Source organism: Oreochromis niloticus, linkage group LG6 (genome assembly GCF_001858045.2).
Source record: "Oreochromis niloticus isolate F11D_XX linkage group LG6, O_niloticus_UMD_NMBU, whole genome shotgun sequence".
In the NCBI taxonomy this organism is placed as follows: Eukaryota; Metazoa; Chordata; class Actinopteri; order Cichliformes; family Cichlidae; genus Oreochromis; species Oreochromis niloticus.
In genome coordinates, this window is record NC_031971.2 from 23,680,033 (window position 1) to 23,704,830 (window position 24,798).

Below are 24,798 nucleotides of genomic sequence, written 5' to 3' on the forward strand. Positions count from 1 at the left end.
TTTGGGCCTGAACTCATCTAAGATTGTAAGACTCAGTCAAAAATTTGAAATTCAAGAAGTGCATCCTGTGGGCTACCAGACAACTTGCCTTGTCTTACTTCTGTCAGCAAGACAATACCAAGCCATGTCTATAAAACTAGCACAGCTTTGCAGTAAAATGCTGTTAAGTAGTCTTAAATTCATTGCGTGTTTCTCTTCAAGAGAAAATATTTAGAGAATTAATTGTAACAAATATATAAATGACAAAAAATGCCCTGATCTGCTGAGCAGCTTAAATCCTATCAAGAAACACTGAGAACACGTTTGCTTTCAAAACTAAAGCAGCGGTTTTGCTTGGGGCGCTTAAAAAAAAGAGGTGATGCTCTAGAGTGCTAAACACGTCTCTGCCCAGCTGTCTATTAGAATAAACAGTAAAATATGTCTCATCTTTTTTCCACACTTAAGCTTTGCCAAAGGCTCCTGGCACCCCTGTGGTGACAGAGAGAACTGCAACAAGCATCACTCTCACCTGGGATTCTGGAAACCCTGAACCCGTCTCCTACTATATCATACAGGTATGACAGACTTGTAAGGACGTAAACATTACCTACCTCACAGCACTATATGTACACAAATTGCTGAGACACACATAATACAACCCCAATTCCAAGAAACCTGAGATGTTGCATAAAGTGTACATAAAAACAGAATCCAGTGAATTCAAGATCTCATAAACCAATATTTTCAGAACAATGCACAGAAAGCATATGAAATGTTTGAATTGAGGCATTTTATCATTTTATTAAAAATACAAATTGTGGAACAATTTCTAAATAATGTTCCTCAATGTAAAAGCGTAAAGACTTTGAATATCTCGTTATCTAGAATAAGTAATATCGTTAAAGGATTTAGAAAATGTCATGTTTTCTATGTTCTGTTGTAAATAAAAAATGCTATTTATGAATTATTGCATTCTCTTCATACCCAGAGTCTTAGAGCACTAGGATTTATCAATATAAACTGTTATTATGTTAGCCTCAAGCCTACTTAGTATGGCTGACAAAGGCAGGAATCCCTGTTTCTCCCAATACTAATAACCTCCCTGGAAGTGTTCAAAGTAAATCTGGTATCCTGTGAATACTCCCTGCTGACAGTGGTAAATTCATAAAAGAGAATGAATTAACAGTACTATGGTTAACAGTAGTATTGAAATACTCAATTTCTAAAATGCAGGACTCCTGCATGAAACATGAATTGCCTCAAATTTCACTCTGTACATTTCAATGTAAATCTAAATAAGTAAATACAAGTATGGTTTTAGATAGTTTTGATGTATTTATGTATACAGACACAGCTGTAGCTGTTCCTCAATACAGAGTTGTTTATTGCAGCTTGAATTCAGTCTGTACTTCTTCTTCTTCCCCTTTTCATCTCTTGTTTCATCTAGCATCGCGCCAAAGGCTCAGAGGACCCCTATAAAGAGATTGATGGCATTGCTACAACACGCTATAGTGTGGGCGGCCTGAGTCCTTACTCTCACTATGACTTTCGGGTGGCAGCTGTCAACACCATTGGTCAGGGCCCCTCCAGCGAGGTGGTGGAGGCTCGCACAGCTGAGCAGGCCCCCTCCTCGCCTCCTCGCCAGGTCAGGATGATGCCTTTATTTGACAAAGTGGAAAGCAGTTTTTACAGTGATAAAAATGTTCTTTCCAAATATGGATTGAGGCTATTTTTGACTCTGAGACAGCCGTTGCTGGAGCTGTCTGTCCATCCTGTTCCATTCTCATAAAAGCTTTGAGGGAATTTCAAATTTAGTACAAGCATACATACTGGAATGAATAGAATTTGTTCAAAGGGCCATATACCAGGATTTATTTCACTAATTATTGCAAACTATGGAATACAAAAATGTGGAATTGGATAAAATACCACAGTGATGACATTTTAGCCAAAAGAAATCATCATAATTTTCTATAAAATACATGTTTCTTATATTTATATAGGACTTTAAATCATTTACATTTGGTCAGAGACCAAATTGGTGATCACCAAATTTTCTAAGGCTTCAGTTCACATATTATACATTTTACATATCATATCATTGCATATTACATCTAGAGATATGGATGTAATATGTAACTTGACTAGTTAGGCATATAAATAAAAATTGGTATTTCTGGTTGAATATGTGGATGCATTATTCAACCTCTATTTTAATGCATTTCAGTGTCTGCTGTTTTCCAGTTCTGTGGAAAAAGTTTGATTTTTGTTTTATTTTTTGCATATTTGTCATATTTACATGTCTCCAATCATCAAACAACGTTTAATATTAGACTAAGATAAGTAAATACAAAATGCACTTTTTACACAATGATTTCATTTCTTAATGGAAAAACATATCAAACTTCCCAGGTTCTGTATCAAAAAGTAATCAGTCCTCCTTTTTCAATTATTAATTAACTGTGATTAATCATGTCTTTGCAAAGAGTTCAGTTGATCTAGTCACATCCAGACCTGATTACTTCTAGGACTGCTGAATCAAGAAACCCCTTACATATCTGACACCTGTCTGACAAAATGAAGTAGGCTAAAAGATTTTTTTAAGTAACACATTGTGCACAATCTACAAACAACTCAATAATAGCTGACAAACAAAGACACTGACATCTATCAGTCTGGAAGATGTTACAAAGCCATTTTTAAGGCTTTAGGACCCCAATGAACCGTGATGTAAACCATTATTTACAAACGGAGAAAACTTGGAACAGTGGTGAACCTTCCCAGGATTGGCCACCCTACCGAAATTACTCCAAGAGTACATCGATGACTTATCCAGGAGGGCGCAAAAGAACCCAGAATAACATCTAAAGAACTGCCAGCTCACTTGTCTCAGTTAAGGTCAGTCTTCAAGATTCAACAATAGGAAATAGATTGGTGGGAAAGCATCCATGGAGGAGTTCCAAGGAAAAAACGCTGCTGACCAAAAAGAACACAAACGTTTCCCAGTTGCCAAAAAGCATCTTGATGATCTCCAAGACTTTTGGAAAAGTATTCTGTTGACTGATGAGACAAAAGTTGGTTTTTGAAGGCCTGAATCTTATAACAGCTGATGTAAAACTAACACAATTTCAATACAAAGAACTTACCAACAGTCAAACATGGTGGTGGTAGTGCGATGGCACTTTCACACTCGCGCAATAGTGACATGTCAACCAAGGGTCTTTTCCTCATAGACTTAAATGCAATCACTCTCCGTTTGGCAACCACATAAACTGTCCCCTGTTGCCTATTAGCAGAATCCAGGTTTAAACTTTCTCCACATTTGTGTCACTTTTGCACTTGTTGGTTAATTTTACTCTTTTTATTTGTAGGTCATAGGTCGGATGCTGAGCGCCACAACAGCAATGATCCACTGGGATGAGCCTGAGGAACCTAATGGACAGGTGGTCGGTTACAGAGTGTACTACACCTCTGACAGTTCGCTGCCAGTCAACCAGGTGTGTATTCCTGTGTGCGTGCTTTGGCTTAATGTTATTGTTACTATTTATGCATAACAGATGATAACTTGTGTTGCCAAGATGTATAAGGCATGAGAGTGTATCTGTGTGCCTGCTTGCATTCATGCATTGTGTTTTGCGCCGGTGTTGTGCAGTGGGAGAAGCAGATGGTCCGTGGATCCAGCTTCATCACCATCCAGGATTTGACTCCTAACAAGACTTATTACATCCGAGTGCTGGCCTTTACCTCTGTAGGAGATGGCCCCTTGTCCCAGGACCTGCAGATCATAGCCAAGACTGGAGGTAAAATAAGAGAAGTAAATGGCATATAATGGTTAAGATTATGTAGTCTTTGTGTTCTTTTAACAATCCTCTTTCCCTTTAGTTCCTTCTCAACCATTAGATTTTAAGGGTGAGGCAAAATCTGAAACCAGTATCCTGTTGTCCTGGGTGGCTCCAACGACCCAGGGTGGCCCAGATAACCAGATTACAGGATATGAACTTGTTTACCGACGAGCTGACGACACAGAAGAGGTAAAGAGGGAGAGACAGAAAAATTTGTCATTAAATGAGCTGTTTTCATAGATTTATAATTTTATAGTTGTGGTCAGACGTTTACATAAACCCATCATGCGTATGAATGTCATGATCATTTTGGACCTTTAGTGATTTCTTTGAACTGTTCGGTTTTCATGGTGGTATGATTGTACAGAAAAGAAAACTTTAATGACTTTAAAAAACGTGAATCGAGTGCACAAGTTTGAATTTAATGATTTATTTATTTCTCGAGTCCACACAGGCTCAACGGGGTATGCAAACAGGCTCAATTTGAATCTTGATTCTTGTAATCGTTGGTGATCGTGACTGATTACAACTGGTAGTTTCTCTTTGCCCGCATAACAAGGATTAGTTTCACAGCATTTGTTGGATTGACCAGTTTTTTAAAACAATGGGAAAATCGAGTAAAGAGCTATAAAAAGGGGAATTGTAGATTCAAACAATTTGGGAAGATCTCTTGGAGCCATTTGTAAACTGCAGATTCTAAGATCAGTTCAAATAACTGTACATAATTACAAGTTATTCTGATGTGTCACTGCCAAATTCAGGAAGGAGACCCAAACTGTCACCCACATGGAGAAGGCACATGCTTTGTAGAGAAAAGTTTTATGGTCAGGCGAGACCAAGATTGAGCTGTTTGGCCGCTATCATAAGAGGTATGTTTGGTTTGATTAAAGGGGAGGCTTTCAAATCAAGAACACATTACCAGCTGTCAAGTATAGCGGTGGTAGCATCATGCTTTGGGGCTGTTTTGCTGCCAGTGGTACTGGTACATTGCAAAAATTGAATCATGAAGAAGGAGGACCTCCAGATTCTTTAACTTCACCTCACATCAGCAGCTAGATGATTGAAACTTGAACACAATTGTGTATTTGAACAGGACAATGATCCCAAACACACATCAAAACTGTTTTTGAAATGTTTGATGTTACATTTTTGGAAGGGCTTCCCAAAGCCCCAACCTCAACTCTTTTGAAAATTTGTGGATCAGCCAGTTCTGTCTCAGGAAACCAACCATTTCAAACAAACTCTGCTAATTCTGCCAGTTCAGCAAACAGTCACTAGAGATGTATGCTGTAAAATCAGTGCACCTGAAAAAATGAAAAGTTGAAAGAAATCATTCAAAGCTCCAAGATACCATGACATCCATGCCCATGATGAGTGTCCCTAAACTTCTGATCACATTGGTAGGTGGATAGACAAGAACAAATTTAAATACGATTGTGTAAAGTGATAACAATTTGATATCATTATTGATTTAGTTATTAAAAGTTAACTCTTATGTTTTTGTCCCTTCAGAAAAAAGTGAGCTTTGAGCCCGCCACATCCTACCTGCTCAAGAACTTGAAGCCCTTTTCCACCTACACCTTCCAGCTAGCTGCCAAAAGCAAAAATGGAATTGGGGCATATACCAATGAAGTGTCCATTGACACACCACAGACACGTAGGTCTACCTGCACAGACTGCAGTGTGTGAAAGTGTGAAGGTGTTTGTGAGAGCGAAAGAGAAACAAGATCCAGTTTTGACAATGCAAATGCAAATACATGTAATGCTAAATCACATAGGTTTCTATGCTGTAATTTTAATTAGACACATATGCGGCATTGTTGCATTGTCAAAAAGGGGCCATCATGAATCAAGACCTTAGCTGGAGCTGACCTCAGAATTGATATTTCAACAAATATATAAAAGACCAATAATTATTTCAAGAACTTGGCTTTAGTTGATGTATTTTGCATACAGTACCAAGCAATTCTTTTAAGATTGCCAGAACAACTTCATTTGTTGGCTACCAATCTGAGGTCCGTAAGAGACTCAGTAAAACAAGGTAAGACGAGGTTTGCAGATAGACATGAGAAGTCCAACATGGATCACAGAGGCTTGTAGGCTGTAAGGACAAATTATGGGAAGGTATGTGTGTTTCAAGCTCTAGTCAGTGTTTTTGTCATTCACTCGTTTTCATTAATCAAACATTGCTACCAAACAGAAGTTGACACCCATCATTTCAGTATCTCTGTTCAACCATCTTTTAATTTCTATGGTCATTTTTCAAAAGAGCTTCAGTTCTCCAGTGTTTTGTTTTCATTTTGTGTTTCTTTGTCTTTTGCTCTCTGTCTCTCATCTGCTCAATTTCACCCCCATGGCAAACCTCACTTCTCCATTCACCTCTCCACCCACCAATAACAACTTGTACACACACCCAAATAACATTTACCCAAACAACCCCTACTGTGCCTCCTCAAAACTGGCCAATCAGTTCCTTCAGCACCTCCCCAGGACATCAAATGCACCAGTCCCAGTTCTACCAGCGTCCTGGTAAGTTGGGCACCACCACCTGTGGAGTTTCAGAACGGCATCATTACAGGATACTCCATCCAGTATGCCACTACAGAGGGCAACAAAACATCAAAAAGAATTGATGGAATTTCTCCGGAAAGTTCTCCGTATCTCCTGGAAAACCTAGAGAAATGGACTGAGTACGGCATAACCGTGCGGGCACAGACGGAAGCTGGGGATGGACCAGAAAGTTTACAGCTGCTTATCCGCACTGAGGAAGATGGTATGTTCCCAACAAAAGACACAAATAAAAATAGGATGGTCCTCCCTACTAATAGTCGCTACCTCTAACTCACTAACCAAGCAGCACCCTAAACTAACAGCAAGCTTGTTCTACTGGCCAGTAAACTCATTTATTCTGTTCTTGAGCTGCAGTTTAAACGGACAATGCATTTGTGAACCACTGTCAGACCCTCCAGTGAAAACCTCCTCTTTATTTTTCCTTTGTAACCACCAGAATCTGCCAACATACAGAATCTCCTCCTGCAACCCCCTCACCACTGCTTTCTCTTGTCAGCAGCAGTCCCCTTTTTTCCTCCAGCAGCTGGCATTATCCTCTTTTATTTTTTTGAACCGGCATCTTTTTTCCTCACCTTTCCCTTTCTTCTAAAAGCCCCTCTTTTTACAAAAAGGAATGCTGAGATTTTCCTGTCGAAAGCTAGCAATAGTCCCCTCTAACAATGCCAAGGCTGTCGGTGTACCTCAATCTTTCCTCACCTTGGCTTTTCTCACCAGTAATCTGTCCTACCAAATCATTTCCAGTACCTTTACAATTATTTTGATACATCTAATATAAACCAGTGCGGTATGTCTTATTGTATCTAGAGTAATTTGTTATATTTTTGATTCCAGTTCTCTTTGTGCTTGTGGGTGGGTCTGTCAAATAGATAAAGGTGCTGGAGTTTTTTCCTTCTTTTTGTATATTTTTGCTTTTTGGGGGAAGAAGTGTAGTTCTTGGCAGTACGGGAGAGGTTTTTCTTGATAACAGTATTTTCTCTTTGACTGCCTGCCACTATTTATCTGCCCCTGGCAACAAATCCTTTTCTATCTGCCATTCTTATCTTTTCTACATTTGCTTCTTATCCTCCACTGCTTTTTTCCTCCATGTTTTTCCTCAAGCGCTCTCATTTTTTTACTATTTTGACTTTTTTTCCCTGACATCAGAGCTGTTTTAGACTTTTTGTAGGGTTGTAGTTTTTCACCTTTTTTTAGCTTTTGGCTGTTTTTTATCTGCCCCTGAAAGCTTTTTTTTTTTTTACTAGAAAGAAACTTCACTAAAGTGAAGTCCTTTAACTGAGAGGTTTAAATGCCCATCATCTGTGACCCTTGACTTCTATCCAAAAATGCATTTTTAGTTCCAAGTGGTCCTCCGCGAGGGGTGGAGGCAGAAACTGTGAACGCCTCGGCTGTTAGGGTGAAATGGCGAGCCCCTGCACCTGAAAGACAGCACGGTCTGATCCGAGGCTACCAAGTCCATTATGTGAGGATGAACTACGGAGAACCTCAGGGTCAGCCCTTCATCAAGGACATCCTTATAGATGATTCACAGGTAACCCGAGAATATTACCTTAATGGGTAATCTGTAAATAAGTAATCTATAAATGCAATATAAAACATTATGAGATAAATTATATTACATGGTAATGCTGATTGTTGGCATAGTCAGCTCAGTTCAGCAGCACGTGGGTTTACCGGGACACATTATACAGATGTCAAAAACCAATATGTGGCCATTAAGACATTAAAGTATCTTATTTCAATTGTGCAAACACCATCTGTCATAGAAGGTGTTGTGCTGGAGTTAGGACCCAAATATAGGACAATATAGGCTTTTTATTCAAGTCCAAAATAAATTAACACAAGTTCAGAAACACAAAGAGAACCATAAGAAACACCAAAGAGCGAACAGAAGAGAGGGCAGTGAGGACTAACTAGGGACTAGACTCAGACGTGTATAATCAGCACAGGTGACGACAATCAAGTAGGGAGGAAAAGAACACAAGAGAGGACCAACTTTTTAAAGTAAAACAGGAAATGCGCAACAACTGTTTAAAAAAAAAAAAAAAGCAGCCACTGAAACATGAAAAACGAAAAATCAATTTGAATGATTATAATTGACTGGAGAGCAAAGAAGGACAACAAGACAGAGGCCAAGGAAGTAAAATTAACCCAGCAAAGCAGGAAATGACTAGAAGACAATTAAAACCTAAGAAGACATCAGACTAGGTAGCACTGGGGAGCCACGACATTAATATAGAAACCTGACCTGAAAACACTGAAGAAACTAAACATGTTAGAAAGAAAAACAAATTAAAAAATTAACTCAAATTCAATATTAACCAAGCACAAAAAACCTAACACTTGAACAGCAACTTCACGGGTATTCAGAAAACTAAACGAAAGCTAGAACTTAAATTATATAGTGAAACTAAAGCTCAGCTTTACTGGAACAATAAAAACACAACAGGGATCCAATATTACTAGAATAGCAGGAAACAACACTATGACAACAGAAAAATCTAAACAGAAAGCCAAACTCAAAGGACCACAACAGTAATACATAATGCAGCAGTCTGTATCAACTTTCTATAGGATGAATTAGTGACTACACATTTGCTAAATAAGAAGCTAACTCTCATATCTGTCTGTAATATATCTAATACCTTCAACCAGTACGCTTAGCTTAGCATAAATACGGGAAACAAGCTAGTCCATCTTTGTGCAGGTCGGCGAATGTCAGACTCTTTCTACCCTTTAGAAACCAAAAAACCTTGAAACCCTCACCACAATTCTAAAGAATCAACAGATATAGAGACATCAACTAAAAAGGATCCAAATTAAATTTTGCTCAAGTGCATCCTCTCTGTTGTCTGTCTAAATCTCTTTACTCCTATTTGAGAATCAGTGTTTTCTCCTGATTGTGCTAAGTCAACAGTCCGCAGCCTGTAGCTAAACACTTAGCAAACAGACGTGAGAACAAAATCATTATTCTCATCACATGTTATGTAAGTGCACTAATGTCCAAGTAGTAATAACAGCTAGCAACTCATGTTATGTGCCAGCAAAAGCAAGCAAATCTCATGTCAGCCAAAGTCCGTTGGTAAAGAAAATACCACAGTGTTAAATATCGTACTTTGCATCTTTAACATCTAAACTCAACATTAAAAATGCACTTTTTTTCAGTAAGGGTAAACTATTTTCTGACTCTTTCAAGTAAATGGAGCTAGCATTTGTTTCTTCTTGTTTTGTTTTCTGGTAAATGTGAGAATTTTTCCCATCGCAACTCCCAAATAATGTGAACACAGCCTGACTCACAGAATTCCTAAAATAAGATTTACAATCTGATAAGGTTAAACAGCCTTAATGTGTGTTATTACGTTTTATTTAAATTAAACTGGAGATTTTGTTAAATGCAGATAAAAAAAAAAGTCCTTTTGACTATTACTCATAATGTGTTTCTCTCTTTTTTTTTTTCCTCCTGCTGCTCCATCATTCAGTGGGAATACGATGACTCAACAGTATATGTGAGTAAACATTTATTTGTGCATATTATTTGATGTTAGAAAAAGAAAAAAAAGTAGATGAGTCATATTTATGAGACTGGAGCTTTAAAATTAAGTCTTTAAACATCGTGCAAGAACACATTTCTATTTCTGTATTGCGTGTTCACCAGGAACATAGAAAAAAGAATATATTTAATAAAGGGACCTAAAAAAAACACAGATGACTGATAATATGAGTCATTTTTTGTATCACCAAAATATTCTTGTTATATATATGATTTACACACATGCTAAGAATTTACAAAATATATGTGTTTATACGGAGACAAATCAGTTTTTAATGTCTCTGTAGGTAAACAATATTTTGAGTTAAAAAAATGATTTAAACTCGTATCATTTGGTAGTTTTCCAGGACTTTGGGGTTTGTTTTGATAATCACAAACTCTATCCTCAAAAAGTCAAATACAGTGTATGAGAGTATCCGTATACACCTTTGTATACGGATACAAAGGTGTATAACTGCACAGACACACTGTCAGGCAAAAAGACTATACTCTTCTGCTATACCTCTATGTGTTGCTTTAACCGCACCCTCCTTGAGTCTCTTTCTGTTGAGCAGTGACTGCTCATTATCCCGAGGACACACAAAAATTAGTGGCCTTTTGTCGCTGACAATGCTTTTTGTTGTTCTGCAGGAAGTGGTGCTTGGGGACCTGAAGGCAGATACTGCCTACTCTGTATCAGTAGGGGCTTACACTGCCAAGGGCGATGGCGCTCGCAGCAAACCTGTTACTGTGTGCACCGCCCCGCCATGTAAGTGTGTCTGCACAGACCCAACCATACACAAAGACACAGAGGTTGAAATAAACGACACACGTAGTTGATTGTCTTTGAGAGTTTGGCATCATTAATGATAATTATTGCCCATTGAAATGGTCTCACACCTTGCTGTGCCACAAGAAGCCACGGGTGTTGTATTAATCGTATTGTGCAGTTTTGCTCGAGGTAATGAATAATGTGCTTTGTAATTACCGTCTAATTATCTTTTCATTATTCTCTCCCTCTCTCCTGTTTCTTTCCTTTCCCTCGTAGTGCCCGAGAAGCCCAAACTGCAAGTGAGTGCCACTGACTCAGGTACGGCCCTGCTTCAGTGGTACCCCCCTCCCAGTCCACCCACCCCGCTCCTGGGGTACCGCCTCACCTTCGGCCGCGTTGACGTTCTTCCCTTTACAGTGGTTGAGTTTCCCCCCAAGGAAAACCGCTACACTGCCCAGGATATCCACAAGGGTGCTAACTATGTGTTCAGACTGTCAGCCCGCAACAAGATGGGCTATGGAGAAGAGGCTGTAAAAGAGGTGACTACTCCAGAAGACGTCCCAAGTGGATATCCAGAAAATATTATCTCAGAAGAGGCGTCTGCCACCTCGCTTCGGCTGGCGTGGAAAACAGTCCCGCTGATCGAGCAAAATGGGAAAATTTTGAAGTACTCAGTGCTATACAAGGATATAAACAGTCGGGGAAACGCTACAGAGGTTGTGGTGCCCACTCAAAGGTCGAGTGTTTTGTTGGAGGGTCTGAGTGCCGATACTGTGTATGATGTCAGGGTGTGTGCGTTCACAGCTGTCGGTCCTGGGCCTTACAGCCCCAGTGTCCAATTTAGGACCCAACGGCTAGACCAAGGTAGGCTCACACTCACATTCTAACAACCCATCTTCACCAGGCTCAGGATGCTAGACACACTTCCAAACAGCACATTTGAGAGTATATCAAGCAAAGTCCCACATGAACACGAGACATCTTGTGACTGCATCCTAAGTGTCCTTTTTCGTTGTCTTGTCACTGTAGCCTTAGACCCAACATCCTTTTCCTAAAGCAAGGTAAGAGTTTTGGGTCTTGGGCAGGAATCACAGTCCTGTGTGTTAATAAGAGCAAATAGCTAGCATGAGGCTGGTACTAGAGAATGATACGCAGGTAAGACCAGTAGGATTGGACAGTAGAGACCATAACTGAGAATGTTGAGCCACATTAATACTCCTTTTTTTTTTTTTTTTTTTTTTTTCTGTGCCGTAGTTTTTGCCACCAATTTCAGAGTAAAAGCATCCATGAAGAACTCTGTCCTGCTGTCCTGGGAGATCCGAGACAAGAACCCTGCCCAGCCGTTCACTGTAAGGAGATGTATATTTGTTTGTTAGTAGGTATAAAAAGTAGCCGTGTCTCATGCAGTTTACTTCTTATAAGCTGAAAAAGCAGGACCTTGATAAAAGCCTGGGATTAAATTCAGAATTGCATGTTTTGTATTTGTTCATGGCAGATTAATTGTGAGGTATCATATTTCCAACCACTCATTATCTATGAAACTTCACTCTTCCTGTCAAGAAAAGATAATGAAGTCTGGCTCCCTAACAGACAAAGGAAGATACCGTTACTTTTATCTCACAATTGCCACAATTTATGTCAAAATCTTTTCACTCTATCTTGGAGTCATAATGTAGTTAAATGTAAATACACAGACATTTGATACATATTTACAGATTAAATATGAAGAGAAATTTCATAGGACATCAAAACCTCTCACCTCTGTGGTAAACAAATATTTGCAAACTGGTATTTTTCATAACAAAATAGCATCACAACTTGGTTTTCTTCATTGTCAGTGCAATCCATCCTTTGTTGTTTCTACTTCCATTGGAGGAACTGCACAATAAAAGCATAATTTTAGCCTAATCAGCTAAGTTTAAGGCAAAACTGGGCTTCCTATTTAGACCCATATGTGCATTTTTGGTGTTTTCAGATCCTGTACGGGAAGGGCCAGTCTGTGGAAGTGGACGGCAAACAAACTCAGAAGCTGATCACCGGTTTGGAGCCAGACACTCAGTACTCTTTTCTGCTAACCAACCGAGCCAACAGCGCTGGGGGCCTGCAGCACCGTGTCACTACTACCACCGCTCCAGACATCCTGAAAACCAAACCTATTGTAGTGGGAAAGACTAATGCAGATGGCATGGTGACTGTGCAGCTACCGACTGTACAGACCACAGCTAAAGTCAGGTAGGAAAGACTTACAGCATGTAGATAGAGTGGATTTGTTATTCTAAATACCAAATGTGAAGGCTTTAAATTGTAACTTTGTATCAATTTGCCAGGCTGAGTTATCTATGGACCCTGTGAGGTCATTTTACTATGTCTTGGAGCTGACAGCAAAGCAAGTCTGATAACTCCCTCAACAGGCCAAGAGAATCCCCAATACTGATCATTTCATCTGCTTTTTGGCAACAATAATAAATATAGATACAAAGTCCAAATAGCCATACATGTTTAAATATGCATACTGCTTCTCACAGCTATTTTCCAGGAGTCTGTCTTTCTCTGTCACTTCAGTAGTGTTTAGGGGTGGGTTTTTTCACTCTTTTATTGTATACAAGATGGTCACTCAAAATGTCAAAATAATCCAAAAACACAAGCTGGATTTAAATACGTATCGATTTGGATACTATTCCTTCTTTACAAATTCTTATTGTCAGATTCAACATGACGCTGTATACTGTATGCTGTACAAAGTGCAAGCACTGATTTCTGAAATGAGTGATCCACTAAGGACACATGGAGATTTGTCTTTTCCCTCATTACATAGTTGCTCAATCCTGTAATATTGCATTCCACATCCTGTTTAAGATGCGACCAGTTTTCTCCCAGCAGATGCCACACAGTTTCAACGTACTATACTGTTTCACAGCAGCTACAACTACAGCAACATACTAATGCATATTAGTATAATGTATATCATATTGATGGTCAGATACTGCATACTCTTTTAAAGTAGAGATAACACCCAGAGTTAGATGAGAGGATCAATAGCACTTTTCTGTCACCAGCAGCCACTTAGCTTAGCTAAGCACTTGAAACAGCCTGAGTCTGTCTGTAATAGAAATTCCCAACCACTATTTCTTATGCTCAGAAAGTAACTACATTTTATTTAGCTTTTCATAAAATTAATTTTGAAAGAATCAAATGGATAAAAAATCTATGAAAAAATGTAAATCGCTACAATTTAGGTCCAGGCTATTTATTTAGCCCTTTTATGCAATTAAAGTTACGACTGCTCTTGTAAACAACACATTTGTACATTTGAATTTGGCTGCATTCATCTTCCCTACAGTTCTGTCCTCTCTCCTTTTTCCTTCTTCTGAGAGGCAATGTCATAGTGTTGCCTCCACTATGCTTTACTATAGAGATGATATGAGTCGGTGCATTGTGTTTGCCAGATGCTTGGAGATCTGATTTCACAGTGCACCATTTGGCAAACTCCAAGTACGCATTTTTCAGCTGTGGTCAGCCCAAATGATTACAGGCCTGTTGCACTTACACCTGTAGTGATGAAGTGCTTTGAGAGACTGGTCTGTCAGCACATCAGGGCCGGTCTGCCTCCCACTTTGGACCCCCACCAATTTGCCTACAGGACAAATCGATCCACCGAGGATGCTATCACCATAGCGCTCCACACTGCGCTGAGTCACCTGGAGCACAGAGGAAGCTATGTGAGAATGCTCTTCCTGGACTTCAGCTCAGCATTCAATCACATCATCCCGGAGATCCTGGTCCAGAAACTGTCTCACCTGGGACTCTCCACCCCCATCTGCCTCTGGATTAAGGACTTCCTGACAAATAGACCACAGTCTGTCAGACTCGGCCCCCACCTGTCCAGCACCATCACACTCAGCACCGGGTCTCCACAAGGATGTGTTCTGAGTCCCCTCCTGTTTACACTCTACACATCCGACTGCTCCCCTACCCATCTCTCAAACACCATCTTAAAGTTTGCGGATGACACCACCGTGGTTGGACTCATCTCAAGGGGGGATGAGTCGGACTACAGAGATGAGGTCAACAGACTGACTGAGTGGTGTTCAGTTAATAACCTCCAACTGAACACCACGAAAACTAAAGAACTTATCTTCGACTTCAGGAAGGGCAGAGCAGACCCGGCCCCACTGTACATTCACGGGAGCTGTGTGGAGAGGGTGCACTCCATGAGGTTTCTGGGCGTGCAGATCTCTGATGATCTCTCCTGGACTGCAAATACCACGGCGGTGGTAAAAAAGGCCCAGCAGCGTCTCCACTTTCTGAGAGTGCTCAGGAGGAACAACCTGGAGGAGAGGCTGCTGGTGACATTCTACAGAGCCACCATAGAGAGCATCCTAACGTACGGCATAACAACATGGTATGCAGGGTGCTCAGTTGCAGACAGGAAAGCACTGCAGAGGGTCATCAACACAGCCCAGAAGATCACTGGCTGCTCTCTGCCCAGCCTGGAGGTCATTGCAAACTCTCGGTACCTCAGCAGAGCCGGCAATATCATCAAGGACCATTCTCACCCCAGCAATCAAGTGTTTGAACTATTACCATCAGGCCGACGGTACAGGTCACATAAAACCAGAACAAACAGATTCCGGGATAGCTTCTTTCCCAGAGCTATCACCGTAGTAAATAAGCATAAAAACAATTGAAACTGCTTAGCTACACCATACTGTCACCGTCATTTATTATGCTGCTATCCATACTGTCATTATATTAATGCTGCTATCCTGTATATATTGTGCTATCCTGTATATATTGCACTTACTATTGTTTGTTTTAATGTACCTTTTATATTCTACATTTATATTTATTATTGTATTTTTGCACCAAGGGAGTGGCACTCCAATTTCGTTGTACCCTGTACAATGACAATAAAGGCTATTCTATTCTATTCTATTCAGAAGTGACTTCTGTCTTGCTTCTCTACCATGAAGGCCAGCTTAATGGAGTTCTACTTCCAGGGAGTTTCCTTCATCTTTGAAGAGCACTTTTAAAGTTTCGTTTCGATCTTGTGGTTTTAAGTCACTTTCCAGACCAAGATGATTCCTGCTCAGTTATTCCACTTGACCTGACAACCATCCTTATGATTTCAGTCTTTTATTCCAAAATTGTACATGGCCTTCGTGCCTGTGGTACCACTGATAGCGTTAGAAAGTTTCATGCCCCTATCCTTTTCTGTGCCTTAAAACAATATTATAATTGCTGGCTTAAGAGAGTTTCTTAACTTAATGGCTTGTTTTTGTGAATTATGGGTCTTTATATAGACAGGTGTGTCCATCATGTTCCATACACATCAAGAATAAATAAAGTGTAACATCAATCGCCTCCATACTTTCGTGTCTGAAATTCTTTTAAAGTATTCTGTTAAATTTCACAACACTGACGGTTCTGCAGAAACTGAAATGTTGAAAAAGTGTGCAGTTTGGAGTGTGCTTCCTCAGGCCTGATCCCAGTTGCATGCTGTGTTTCAGGGGTTATTTTGTGGTGGTGGTGCCGCTGAAGAAGCAGAGAGGGGGGAAATTCTTGAATCCTTGGGAGGACCCTGACCAAATGAACCTAGATGAGGTGAGACATGCAGCAGGCAGGAAAAATAAAAAGCTAAATAATGGTCACGCTTGTTACAAGGTAATACCGATGCTGGGGGGAATGATTATGTTAATCGGGGTGATGGAGGTAATAACTGTTAAATGCGATGCAGATTTTTTGTCTGTTGTATCAGACTTATCAGACTGTGCCTTATTACGTGAAGGCAAACGGCCTAACCATCCATTGCTTGCTCACTCTAAACAATACTTTCACATGCCATTTCCCATCTAATTCCACTTCCTGCCTTTTTTCTAAAGACTTCACCACCTCATTATTCTACTCTGAAAGCAATTGAGTCAATAGAGTTTTATGGCGCCTACTGTCTCAGTGGATAAATGTGGCAGCAATTCAGTTGATGAACACATTTGGGCTAAGGTGATATTGCACTGTACAGTCCATTGTTTCTACAATAATGAGGGTTTTGTGTGGGGTAAAATGGTCAAAACTGACCTTTTTTCTGAAGGTTTTTTTGTATGTGGGTTGGGATGGGAGGGGGGAGTTTGAAGCAGACTGATGATCTGGTCATGCGCTTTGTTTGAACTTGCAACCAGCACTTGCAGGTTGTTGTCCCATTTTTTTGTCACGTATTTGAGTCAGACTGTTTTTTTGTTTCTTTATTTCCGTTCTGTCAATTTTCCCCATCTCCTCTAAACTGTGAACCTGCTTGAATGCTCATTTTCTCTGTTTTGTTTTTCCTCATAGCTCCTCAGAGAGATCAACAGAACCAGCGTCAGCCGAGCCCTTCGCATCCGCAGACAGGCTAGCCAGTCAGATCCCAGGGCCTATGTCACAGCTCACTTCAAGACTCTGCCCCTTGAATTCACATTAGGCGACGGCCGAAACTACGGCGACTTTCGCAACCGTCCACTGCAGAACGGACAAGAATATGTTTTCTTTGTGCTGGCGCTGCTCGACCTCTCCGAGAATGTGAGTGCAGACGCAAACACACCCGCACAAATCTACCGTCTCAGTACACTGGTGTTTAATTTATACATGTAAATGCATAAACCCTTGGCCTCTTGCAGACTATGTATTCAACCAGCCCTTACTCTGATCCTGTGACATCATCATATGTGGATCCTCAGCCAATTGTTGATGAGGAGGAGGGTCTTTTGTGGGTGGTGGGGCCTGTGCTGGCTGTGATCTTCATTGTCTGCATCGTCATTGCCATTCTCCTCTTCAAGAGGTAAGATCAGCACGATGGAGGAAGACAGAAATAAACGCTGTTCAGTAATACATTTGAATGCTGAGACAAAGAAAGCTGTAAACAAAAGAGATTTTGAGTTTTGCTGAATATGGAGAAAAGAATTTAAAGTTCCACATTAGTCTTTATAGTAGGGACAGCAGTTATTCTGCAGGGGTTTATCCATTTTCATCACTTAATTTATCTTTTTTGTTCATTTCATGAATATTTGCTACAAGTTATCAAGCAGTGTGTGACAGAAAAAGATCCTAATCGGCAGACAGTGTCAGTTTTCTTTCAGAGATGTGCATACAGGTTATTATCGTTTATATAAGTTGTCAGATCTATCGATTTTGTGTGAACATAATTTATATTTCTAAATGAATAAAAACTCAGCATTTCCTTGTTGCTTTAAAGGTTAAACCAGTGGGTTAAATGTATGGTGAAATATTTATAATTATTTATACTAATAATAGCTAAGCTTAAATTTGAGGTTATCATAGATATGTATTTTTTCTGTCATCATCAGTACTGTGCAAAAGTCATAAGCCGTGCTTCTGATGATGATTGGTGATTCCCAAAGAGCTGAACATTTTGCATATCTCATAATGGTGTGCGGTCTGCCCTTAAAAAAACTGAGAAAACTGGACAAGTGTACAGGCTTAAAAAACATTTGAAATGATCTCTTTAAGAAGTAAGAGAATTTCCAGGACCTCAGAGATGCATCTGGTCCTTCAGGTGATCCATCTACTGTTTGCTGAAGCCTTATGAGAAATGGCTTCAGTTGAAGAGTGGCTGTCAAGAAGCATCTCGTAAGGAAGGAGAAGTGGAGAAAAGAACTGGACCTAAAATCAGTGGCAACAGGTCTTCTGGAGTGACAGGAATGACTGTTTTCAGCCATCGTTCACTATAAACGGCCTCTGTCATGGTTTGGAGCTTCATTTCCGCTGGTGATGTCAAAATTGATGGAATCATGAAAACTACCATCAAATTTTGATCCAACAGGCATCTAAATGCCAACAGCATCATTTTTCAGCGTGACAATGACGCCCAAACACACTGCCAGTGCAACAAAAACAAACCTGGAGAGAAAAACAGACAACAGAGCACTATGAGTCATGGATTGGCCTCCCCAGAGCCCGAACGTCAACATTATTGACAATATTGAAGCAGCGCGGGATCCTCTTGACAGAGAATGGAACAAAAATGAAGCCAACATCCAAACAAGAGACTTGAAAGCCCTTCAAGAAGCCTGGAGAACTATTCCTGACGACTACTTAATGAAACTACAAGAAAGCTGCCTAAGAGATTTCCCGCTGTGTAGAGGAATAAAGATGGCAACACCAAATAATGACTTTCAAGCTCATTAGAAGCAAAGTCTGTTTTTGTCTTACATACTGAGTGTATATACTTTCAATAAATTGTTGCAACAATTTCCCATTTTTGAAGAAAACTGCAAATAAATGAAAAGTGGCTTAAGATTTTTGCACAGTAACGCCCATTTAAAGCCAAATATGGGGAGCAGTGTTAGCTAACATGAGAGAAAAGTGAAAGATAACATTATCACCCATTAGCACTATTCACGATCAGCTCGCCAGCCAATCTTCTAGCTAGAGGTTAGTTAATGCACATGAAAAATTAGTGTGACTGATGCAGCTCAGCAAAATTATTAACCTTGATGGTAATAATCTAATACTCAGTACAGCCCTAGAGTGTAACTCCTGGTGATTTCTAGCTATTCATTTCACACTTGTTCTTAAGCTGTACCATTCCAGGGCAGAGGTGCTGGGTGTTGATATGTATGCAGTGTCCTTGTGTTTAGATTTACATCCGCTGATGATCTTTATAGCTACAGGAGGTGCTGTTTTGCATATTTAAGATTATATTACTATTCCTATCCATTTAAATGAGAGGAAGAGAATGATGAGTTCAGCAATGCTTCAGTCCCTGATGTTTGTTGATTGGACACTAATGTTATTCATCCTTGTCTCTGCTTTTATCTACACGTCTTCCTACGTGGATCCAGCAAACCTGACAGGTAAACAAACACTGCTCATTACCATTTCCTCTGTCCTGCGGGTACAATTTCCTTGCAAAGAATCATTTAGAAAATTGAACCCAGAAGAGTCAGGATTATTGCCGTGTGCCTTTATTGACAATATATTAACTAGAAGTATACTGGCTGAATTGTACATTTGTAATCCCCCAAGCTCACTTTATTCAGTGTGTTGGATAAAGATATGTATGGAAAGAGTGACAGCTGCACTGCATCGGCTGGTTTATGTCCATCATTTTAAGTGCATTTTAAGTAGATCAGGTTGAGGTAAATTATGTTTGTTCTTCCAGGAAAAGAGCCGAGGCTGAAGGAAGAAAGGGCAGTTTTCCCTGCAGCAAAGCGATGTCCTCCCACCATCCCACTGATCCTGTGGAGCTACGCAGAATCAACTTCCAGACTCCAGGTAGATTGGGGAGAAATATCCACACGCAAAATATGCTATATGTGGCCAGTGTTGATGAGATTAACTGTGGTGTTGTTTCCCTTTTCAGCCTACCGTGTATCAGTGTACCGCGGTTATCGGCGTCTGTCAAGTTAGTTGGTCCTTGTCCCCCTCTTCCTTTCTTTCTCTTTCTTTTTCTGTCTTTCTATTTTTTTCTACTCTTTTCCTTCTCCATATCCATGCTAACTAACCATCCATCCCGTATAGGATGAAGCTGCTTGACATTTCATCAAACGCCTCTGGAATACTTCTACTGAAAAAAAACAAAATTAAAATCATGCTAAATGTTTTATTGCCTGTGTCATAGCCTTTTTTTAATCTTCACCAGCAGTGTGCGTATCCTCTGAAGACGTGTTATTGTGCCTCAGTAACTTTCTGAACATGCACATTGTTCCTTCTGTCTGCCTGGAGAGAAAACGGTCACTTAACCAAAAAAAAAAAAGACAACACTTCCATTTGCTTCCTCCACTGTCCATGGACCGAGCACTAAACAACACCTCCTTTGAGAATCCTAACTCTTAACATTTTCCTCCAAAGGAGTTCAATTGTGTGTGTATCAAAACCGCCTCTTTTTCTGTTTCTGTGCTCGGCAGGCATGGCAAGTCACCCACCCGTCCCCATCTCTGAGCTGGCAGATCACATTGAGCGCCTCAAGGCAAATGACAATCTCAAGTTCTCTCAAGAGTACGAGGTATGAATGCTGATTATCTGTCCCTGAAAATCACTAACTTGGGAAATTCATGCGGGCTTGGTGCACATAAGCACACACACACTCGCATATTTATTGTTGACCTGCCGTTTCTTGCTCAGTTCCAGTTGTGATAGCGAGCGCGAGTAGATTTAAAGCCTCACATTGACTATACAGTTAAGTTACGTTTGGATTCGTCTCCGTCGAATGATACAAAATCGAGCGCATCTCCCTCTCTCTGCTGTCTTGTTGTTATCTATACAAATATAAGAGGAAAATTGAAATTGCAAGCTCAAAGAGAGTTTGCTTACAGCCAGATGGTTATCAAGCCCTCATTTCTATGCTCTGGTGGAGAAAAGGGGAGTTAGAAATAAAGCGGCAGCCACAGAGAGCAGACTCGCCGAGAGATGCGAGAGGCAAATGTTCTCTGTAAAACAGACGCTTCTTGATTAGTTTCCTTCAACTTACAGAAGAGTTAATGTGGAACAACAACAGAAAAGCCATCTACTTGGAGATAACAGTTTGGCTGAACTTGTCGTGCTGAACTGTAGCCCTCAAAAAAAAGACATTAGCAGAAATATTATGGCTGTGTCGCAAATAGCGCTACAATGAGCTCCGCGGAGAGCTGTTAAAAGAGTAAAAATGTTTTCTTTTCCCTGCATAAAAAAATGCGTTTAGGCCAAGGGCTTCTGGGTGGAGGAGACGGCATAAGGCCCTAATTGGTTGCTGCAAAAGAGAGACAAATTGTGTGTGACAGATATATAGTACGTATATAGAGAAAGACAAGGACACATTATGCAAAAAGTAGAAAAACAGAGCAAGAATGTTTTTGGGGGCGGAGAGTGTTGGGAGAGAGGATAAAGGAGGATGGAGGAGACATTGAGGGAGAAGCTGTATGCAATTGTGGTGTGAGCTGGAACCACTCTGTTGAGCCTCACATTCTCTCTGCATGACTGTGTGCTTTGTTCGGTACTGAAGCTTTAACGAAGGAACAAGAGAGATGGATGGAAGAGGGACTGAGAGAGAGAGAGCGAGAGAGAGAGAGGTCAGAAATGATTGCGGTGTAATAATCAGGCACACATGATGTCGGCAGCTCATGGAAAGCAGTCTTAAACACACACACACACACAGATACGTGCACGTATCCAGTACCGCTCCTGTCCACTTTTTCCTCAACCAAACCATAATTATGTGTCGTAAAATATTCAGAATTGCTAAATTGCTCTGGCTCTCTCCTCTTCGTCCCTCTCCATTGACAGCCCTATAATGACCTCATGTCTGCCTCTCCCAGCTAACAGCAATGGTTGCACTGTAATTACCCTCTAGGAACTTAATGTGTTGGTCTAACACAACCATCCCCTCTCTCCCAGGGTTATTGGTTGCGCTTTTATCGTCTTTCTCTTTTAGATAGTTTTGAAAGTGGAAAGGCTTTCTTGAAAAGGGATATCATGGGTGCCCACGCTCCTATACAGTATCAATAATACCGTCTTAATTTTCAGGTTCTTGTTGGCTTTAACATTGGGTTTTGCTGCAACGATCCTGCCCCGGTGCCTGTGAGCTCAGATTCTTGGAACTGTTAAAATCTTCCTGTTCTGGATGCCAATTTCTTGCACATTGAGGTTCAGTTTAAGAGATAGCGATATCGATGCCAGCAGTAAATTTTAAGTGCTAATGCTCGGTGCTTATGTGTGATTTTAGAGAATCAGCCAATGCTGTGCACGCATAAGCAGCGTATCGTATCTTACAATCATACGGGGATTAAAAGTGGTATGCAGCAAGATTGTTTTTTCCTCATTGCAAGTCCTGTGAATCATTCGTGCCACGGCCATTTATCTTAATCTAATGTTTTTGACAGACTGCATGCTAGTTTCACTGTCTGAAACCCACTTGCTTTAATAATGCCAAAATATTTCTGGTAACAAAAACATGATTCAGCACAGAACAACTGTGGTAAGCCACATGAAACGATATAACTGCAACAGCTTCTCGTTGATGTTTGTTCTTTGCGCTGACCTTCGCTTGCGTGTCTTGCAGTCAGTCGATCCTGGTCAACAGTTCACGTGGGAGAACTCCAACTTGGAGGTCAACAAACCAAAGAACCGCTACGCGAACGTCATTGCCTACGATCACTCCAGAGTTATACTCTCCAGCATCGAGGGTAAGACACGCTTCCGCTGTGTTTGTGTGCGTGTGTGGGTGTGCGTGACCTGTTACCTCCGTCTTTGTATGGCTACGGTAATGGTTTCAGGAAATGAGGCCATTCTGGTCACTTTCTCAGGGCCGATTAAGGTTTACAATTTGGTTGCAGAGTTATGGTTTGGGCTAGGCTTTAAATTGGGCATGAAGTTGTGATTCTTGAGTTTGGGTGTGGAGGCAAAGTAGTGCGTTATGTCATACTGTGCATGTGTGTATGACTGTGTGAACCTGTGCGTGAGAGCTTCTATCCGTGAAAGATGGGATGTTAATAGTTCGAAGCTGTGCTGCACTGGCTGTTCCCATGCATCACAAACCAAGTGCTGTGCCTACGTAAACACAATGAAAACAAAAAGTATTTCCCATCTAACCAACTGCTGTGTTTTACCCCACTGTGTTACCACATCATATGACTGGTTTGGACCCGGCCTGACCAATTTAATATCTGAGGAGATAGCGTGCGATCGTGCTTTATTTAGACTGTTTACCGATTTATTCATGGTGTGCCCATTTTCCTGGATTTGGGCTTTCTGAATGGTTTAAAATGAGAAGAAACAAATAGTTCTGTACTCAGTGTGCATTTTGAAGCGCACTCACCCACCTCAGCTGGGAAAGACCCGAGGCAGAGAAACTGGCAGCTCCAATGTGGAGAGAGGGAGGCAGTGGGAGGCCAAGCCCAAACAGATGAGCCTTATCTGGGCAGAGCATGTGTGAGCAGCCCCTCCGCCCCCGCCTGTCCTGGAGCCCTGGCTGTCTGTCTTTCTTCCAGCTAAGAAAATGCAAATACTGTTGAGCATGTCCAAACACACGCGCGCGCGCTTTCATGCACGCACAAACACACACACACAAAAAAAACATATATGCCCAGATGTGGACGAGCACAAACATATACTCTCCTCGCAGCCACTTCCACACGTTGCTGAACGCAGACCTTCTGCCAAGCCAGCATTCCCACCAAGTGACTGGAAAGTGCGAGTGCGTGTTTTATCTGCAGATTGCTTCTGTTGTAGTCCATTGCAGTAAAGTTGTAGCGCATCAAAGAATTTAGGCAAGCTGTCTTTTAAAGACTGGGGTTGATAAACATATGTTAGAAGCTCTTCTTACCGTCTGTCCACATCCCATTTAAAGTAAGTTGTATAAGCACCCCCTTGCTCCTCTGTCATTTGAGTGTGTGTGTCTGCTGTCTGTGTGTGTGTGTGTTTGCGATGTTGGCGTGGGATTTTACAACTGTACGGGACTGATTCGTGCTCGTAAAATAAGCTGCGGGAGGAGAATCGGCTGCAGGAGTTTCTTCCTGTCAGCATCCCACTGTTCATTGATTTCGATCTGTTTAAACATAAACTGCCATCTGAAGGCTCAAAAGGAGTTTTAGGTCCCATTTCGGCAGAATCGGGTCACAGCTGAACGTACGCATGTGTGCCTGAGTGTATGTGTGTGTGTGTACTTTGGTGTTTTTGGCGTATGTGTGCATGTTTGAGCTGTGACTCAGTGATTTTTGGGATTATGGTATTAGGCCCTAGATGAGCAGGCCTGATCCTAAATCAAACACACACAGACAGTCTTTCACATCTCTCACACACACACACACACACACACACACAATCCCTTCCAGGACAAGCAGTGTCAGCCGAGTCTTACACAGAGACGGCCTTACAGTCATATTGCCATTCAAAGCGACACATCCAGAGTATACTCAGATTAGGCCCATGATCGTCTTAGCATGTATTATAAAACAAGACGGCTGAACAATCCAACACCAAAGGCCTCTGGGCCCTGTGAAAACATTAATCTCCCTGCCATGACCTCAGATGATCCTCACCCTTTATTACTTGCACATAAACCTGCCTTTATAGTAGTAGACTTTAAATAATCCTTAAAGATTATTTCAACATGGAACAGAATAAGAATCAGGTTCATCTGC

General features: G+C 40.9%; 1 protein-coding gene across 23 annotated transcripts in view; it reads left to right on the forward strand.

Moving 5' to 3' along the window:
* Positions 1-24,798, forward strand: part of ptprdb (protein tyrosine phosphatase receptor type Db) — a 149,265-nt gene that overhangs the window by 108,815 nt on the left and 15,652 nt on the right. For 14 of the 23 annotated variants that reach the window (XM_019359824.2, XM_019359828.2, XM_019359826.2 and 11 more), the window contains 21 exons: positions 445-554; positions 1,427-1,624; positions 3,351-3,476; positions 3,632-3,779; positions 3,862-4,010; positions 5,334-5,478; positions 6,292-6,594; positions 7,727-7,920; positions 9,869-9,895; positions 10,570-10,687; positions 10,967-11,554; positions 11,945-12,039; positions 12,666-12,922; positions 16,201-16,294; positions 17,018-17,242; positions 17,341-17,501; positions 19,525-19,536; positions 19,845-19,957; positions 20,046-20,087; positions 20,590-20,687; positions 22,719-22,842. In XM_019359824.2, coding sequence (XP_019215369.1) covers positions 445-554; positions 1,427-1,624; positions 3,351-3,476; positions 3,632-3,779; positions 3,862-4,010; positions 5,334-5,478; positions 6,292-6,594; positions 7,727-7,920; positions 9,869-9,895; positions 10,570-10,687; positions 10,967-11,554; positions 11,945-12,039; positions 12,666-12,922; positions 16,201-16,294; positions 17,018-17,242; positions 17,341-17,501; positions 19,525-19,536; positions 19,845-19,957; positions 20,046-20,087; positions 20,590-20,687; positions 22,719-22,842 — 3,327 coding nt within the window. The remainder of the gene's footprint in view (positions 1-444; positions 555-1,426; positions 1,625-3,350; positions 3,477-3,631; positions 3,780-3,861; positions 4,011-5,333; positions 5,479-6,291; positions 6,595-7,726; positions 7,921-9,868; positions 9,896-10,569; positions 10,688-10,966; positions 11,555-11,944; positions 12,040-12,665; positions 12,923-16,200; positions 16,295-17,017; positions 17,243-17,340; positions 17,502-19,524; positions 19,537-19,844; positions 19,958-20,045; positions 20,088-20,589; positions 20,688-22,718; positions 22,843-24,798) is intronic. The other 9 variants (XM_019359839.2, XM_025908010.1, XM_019359840.2 and 6 more) reach the window with 3 other exon arrangements.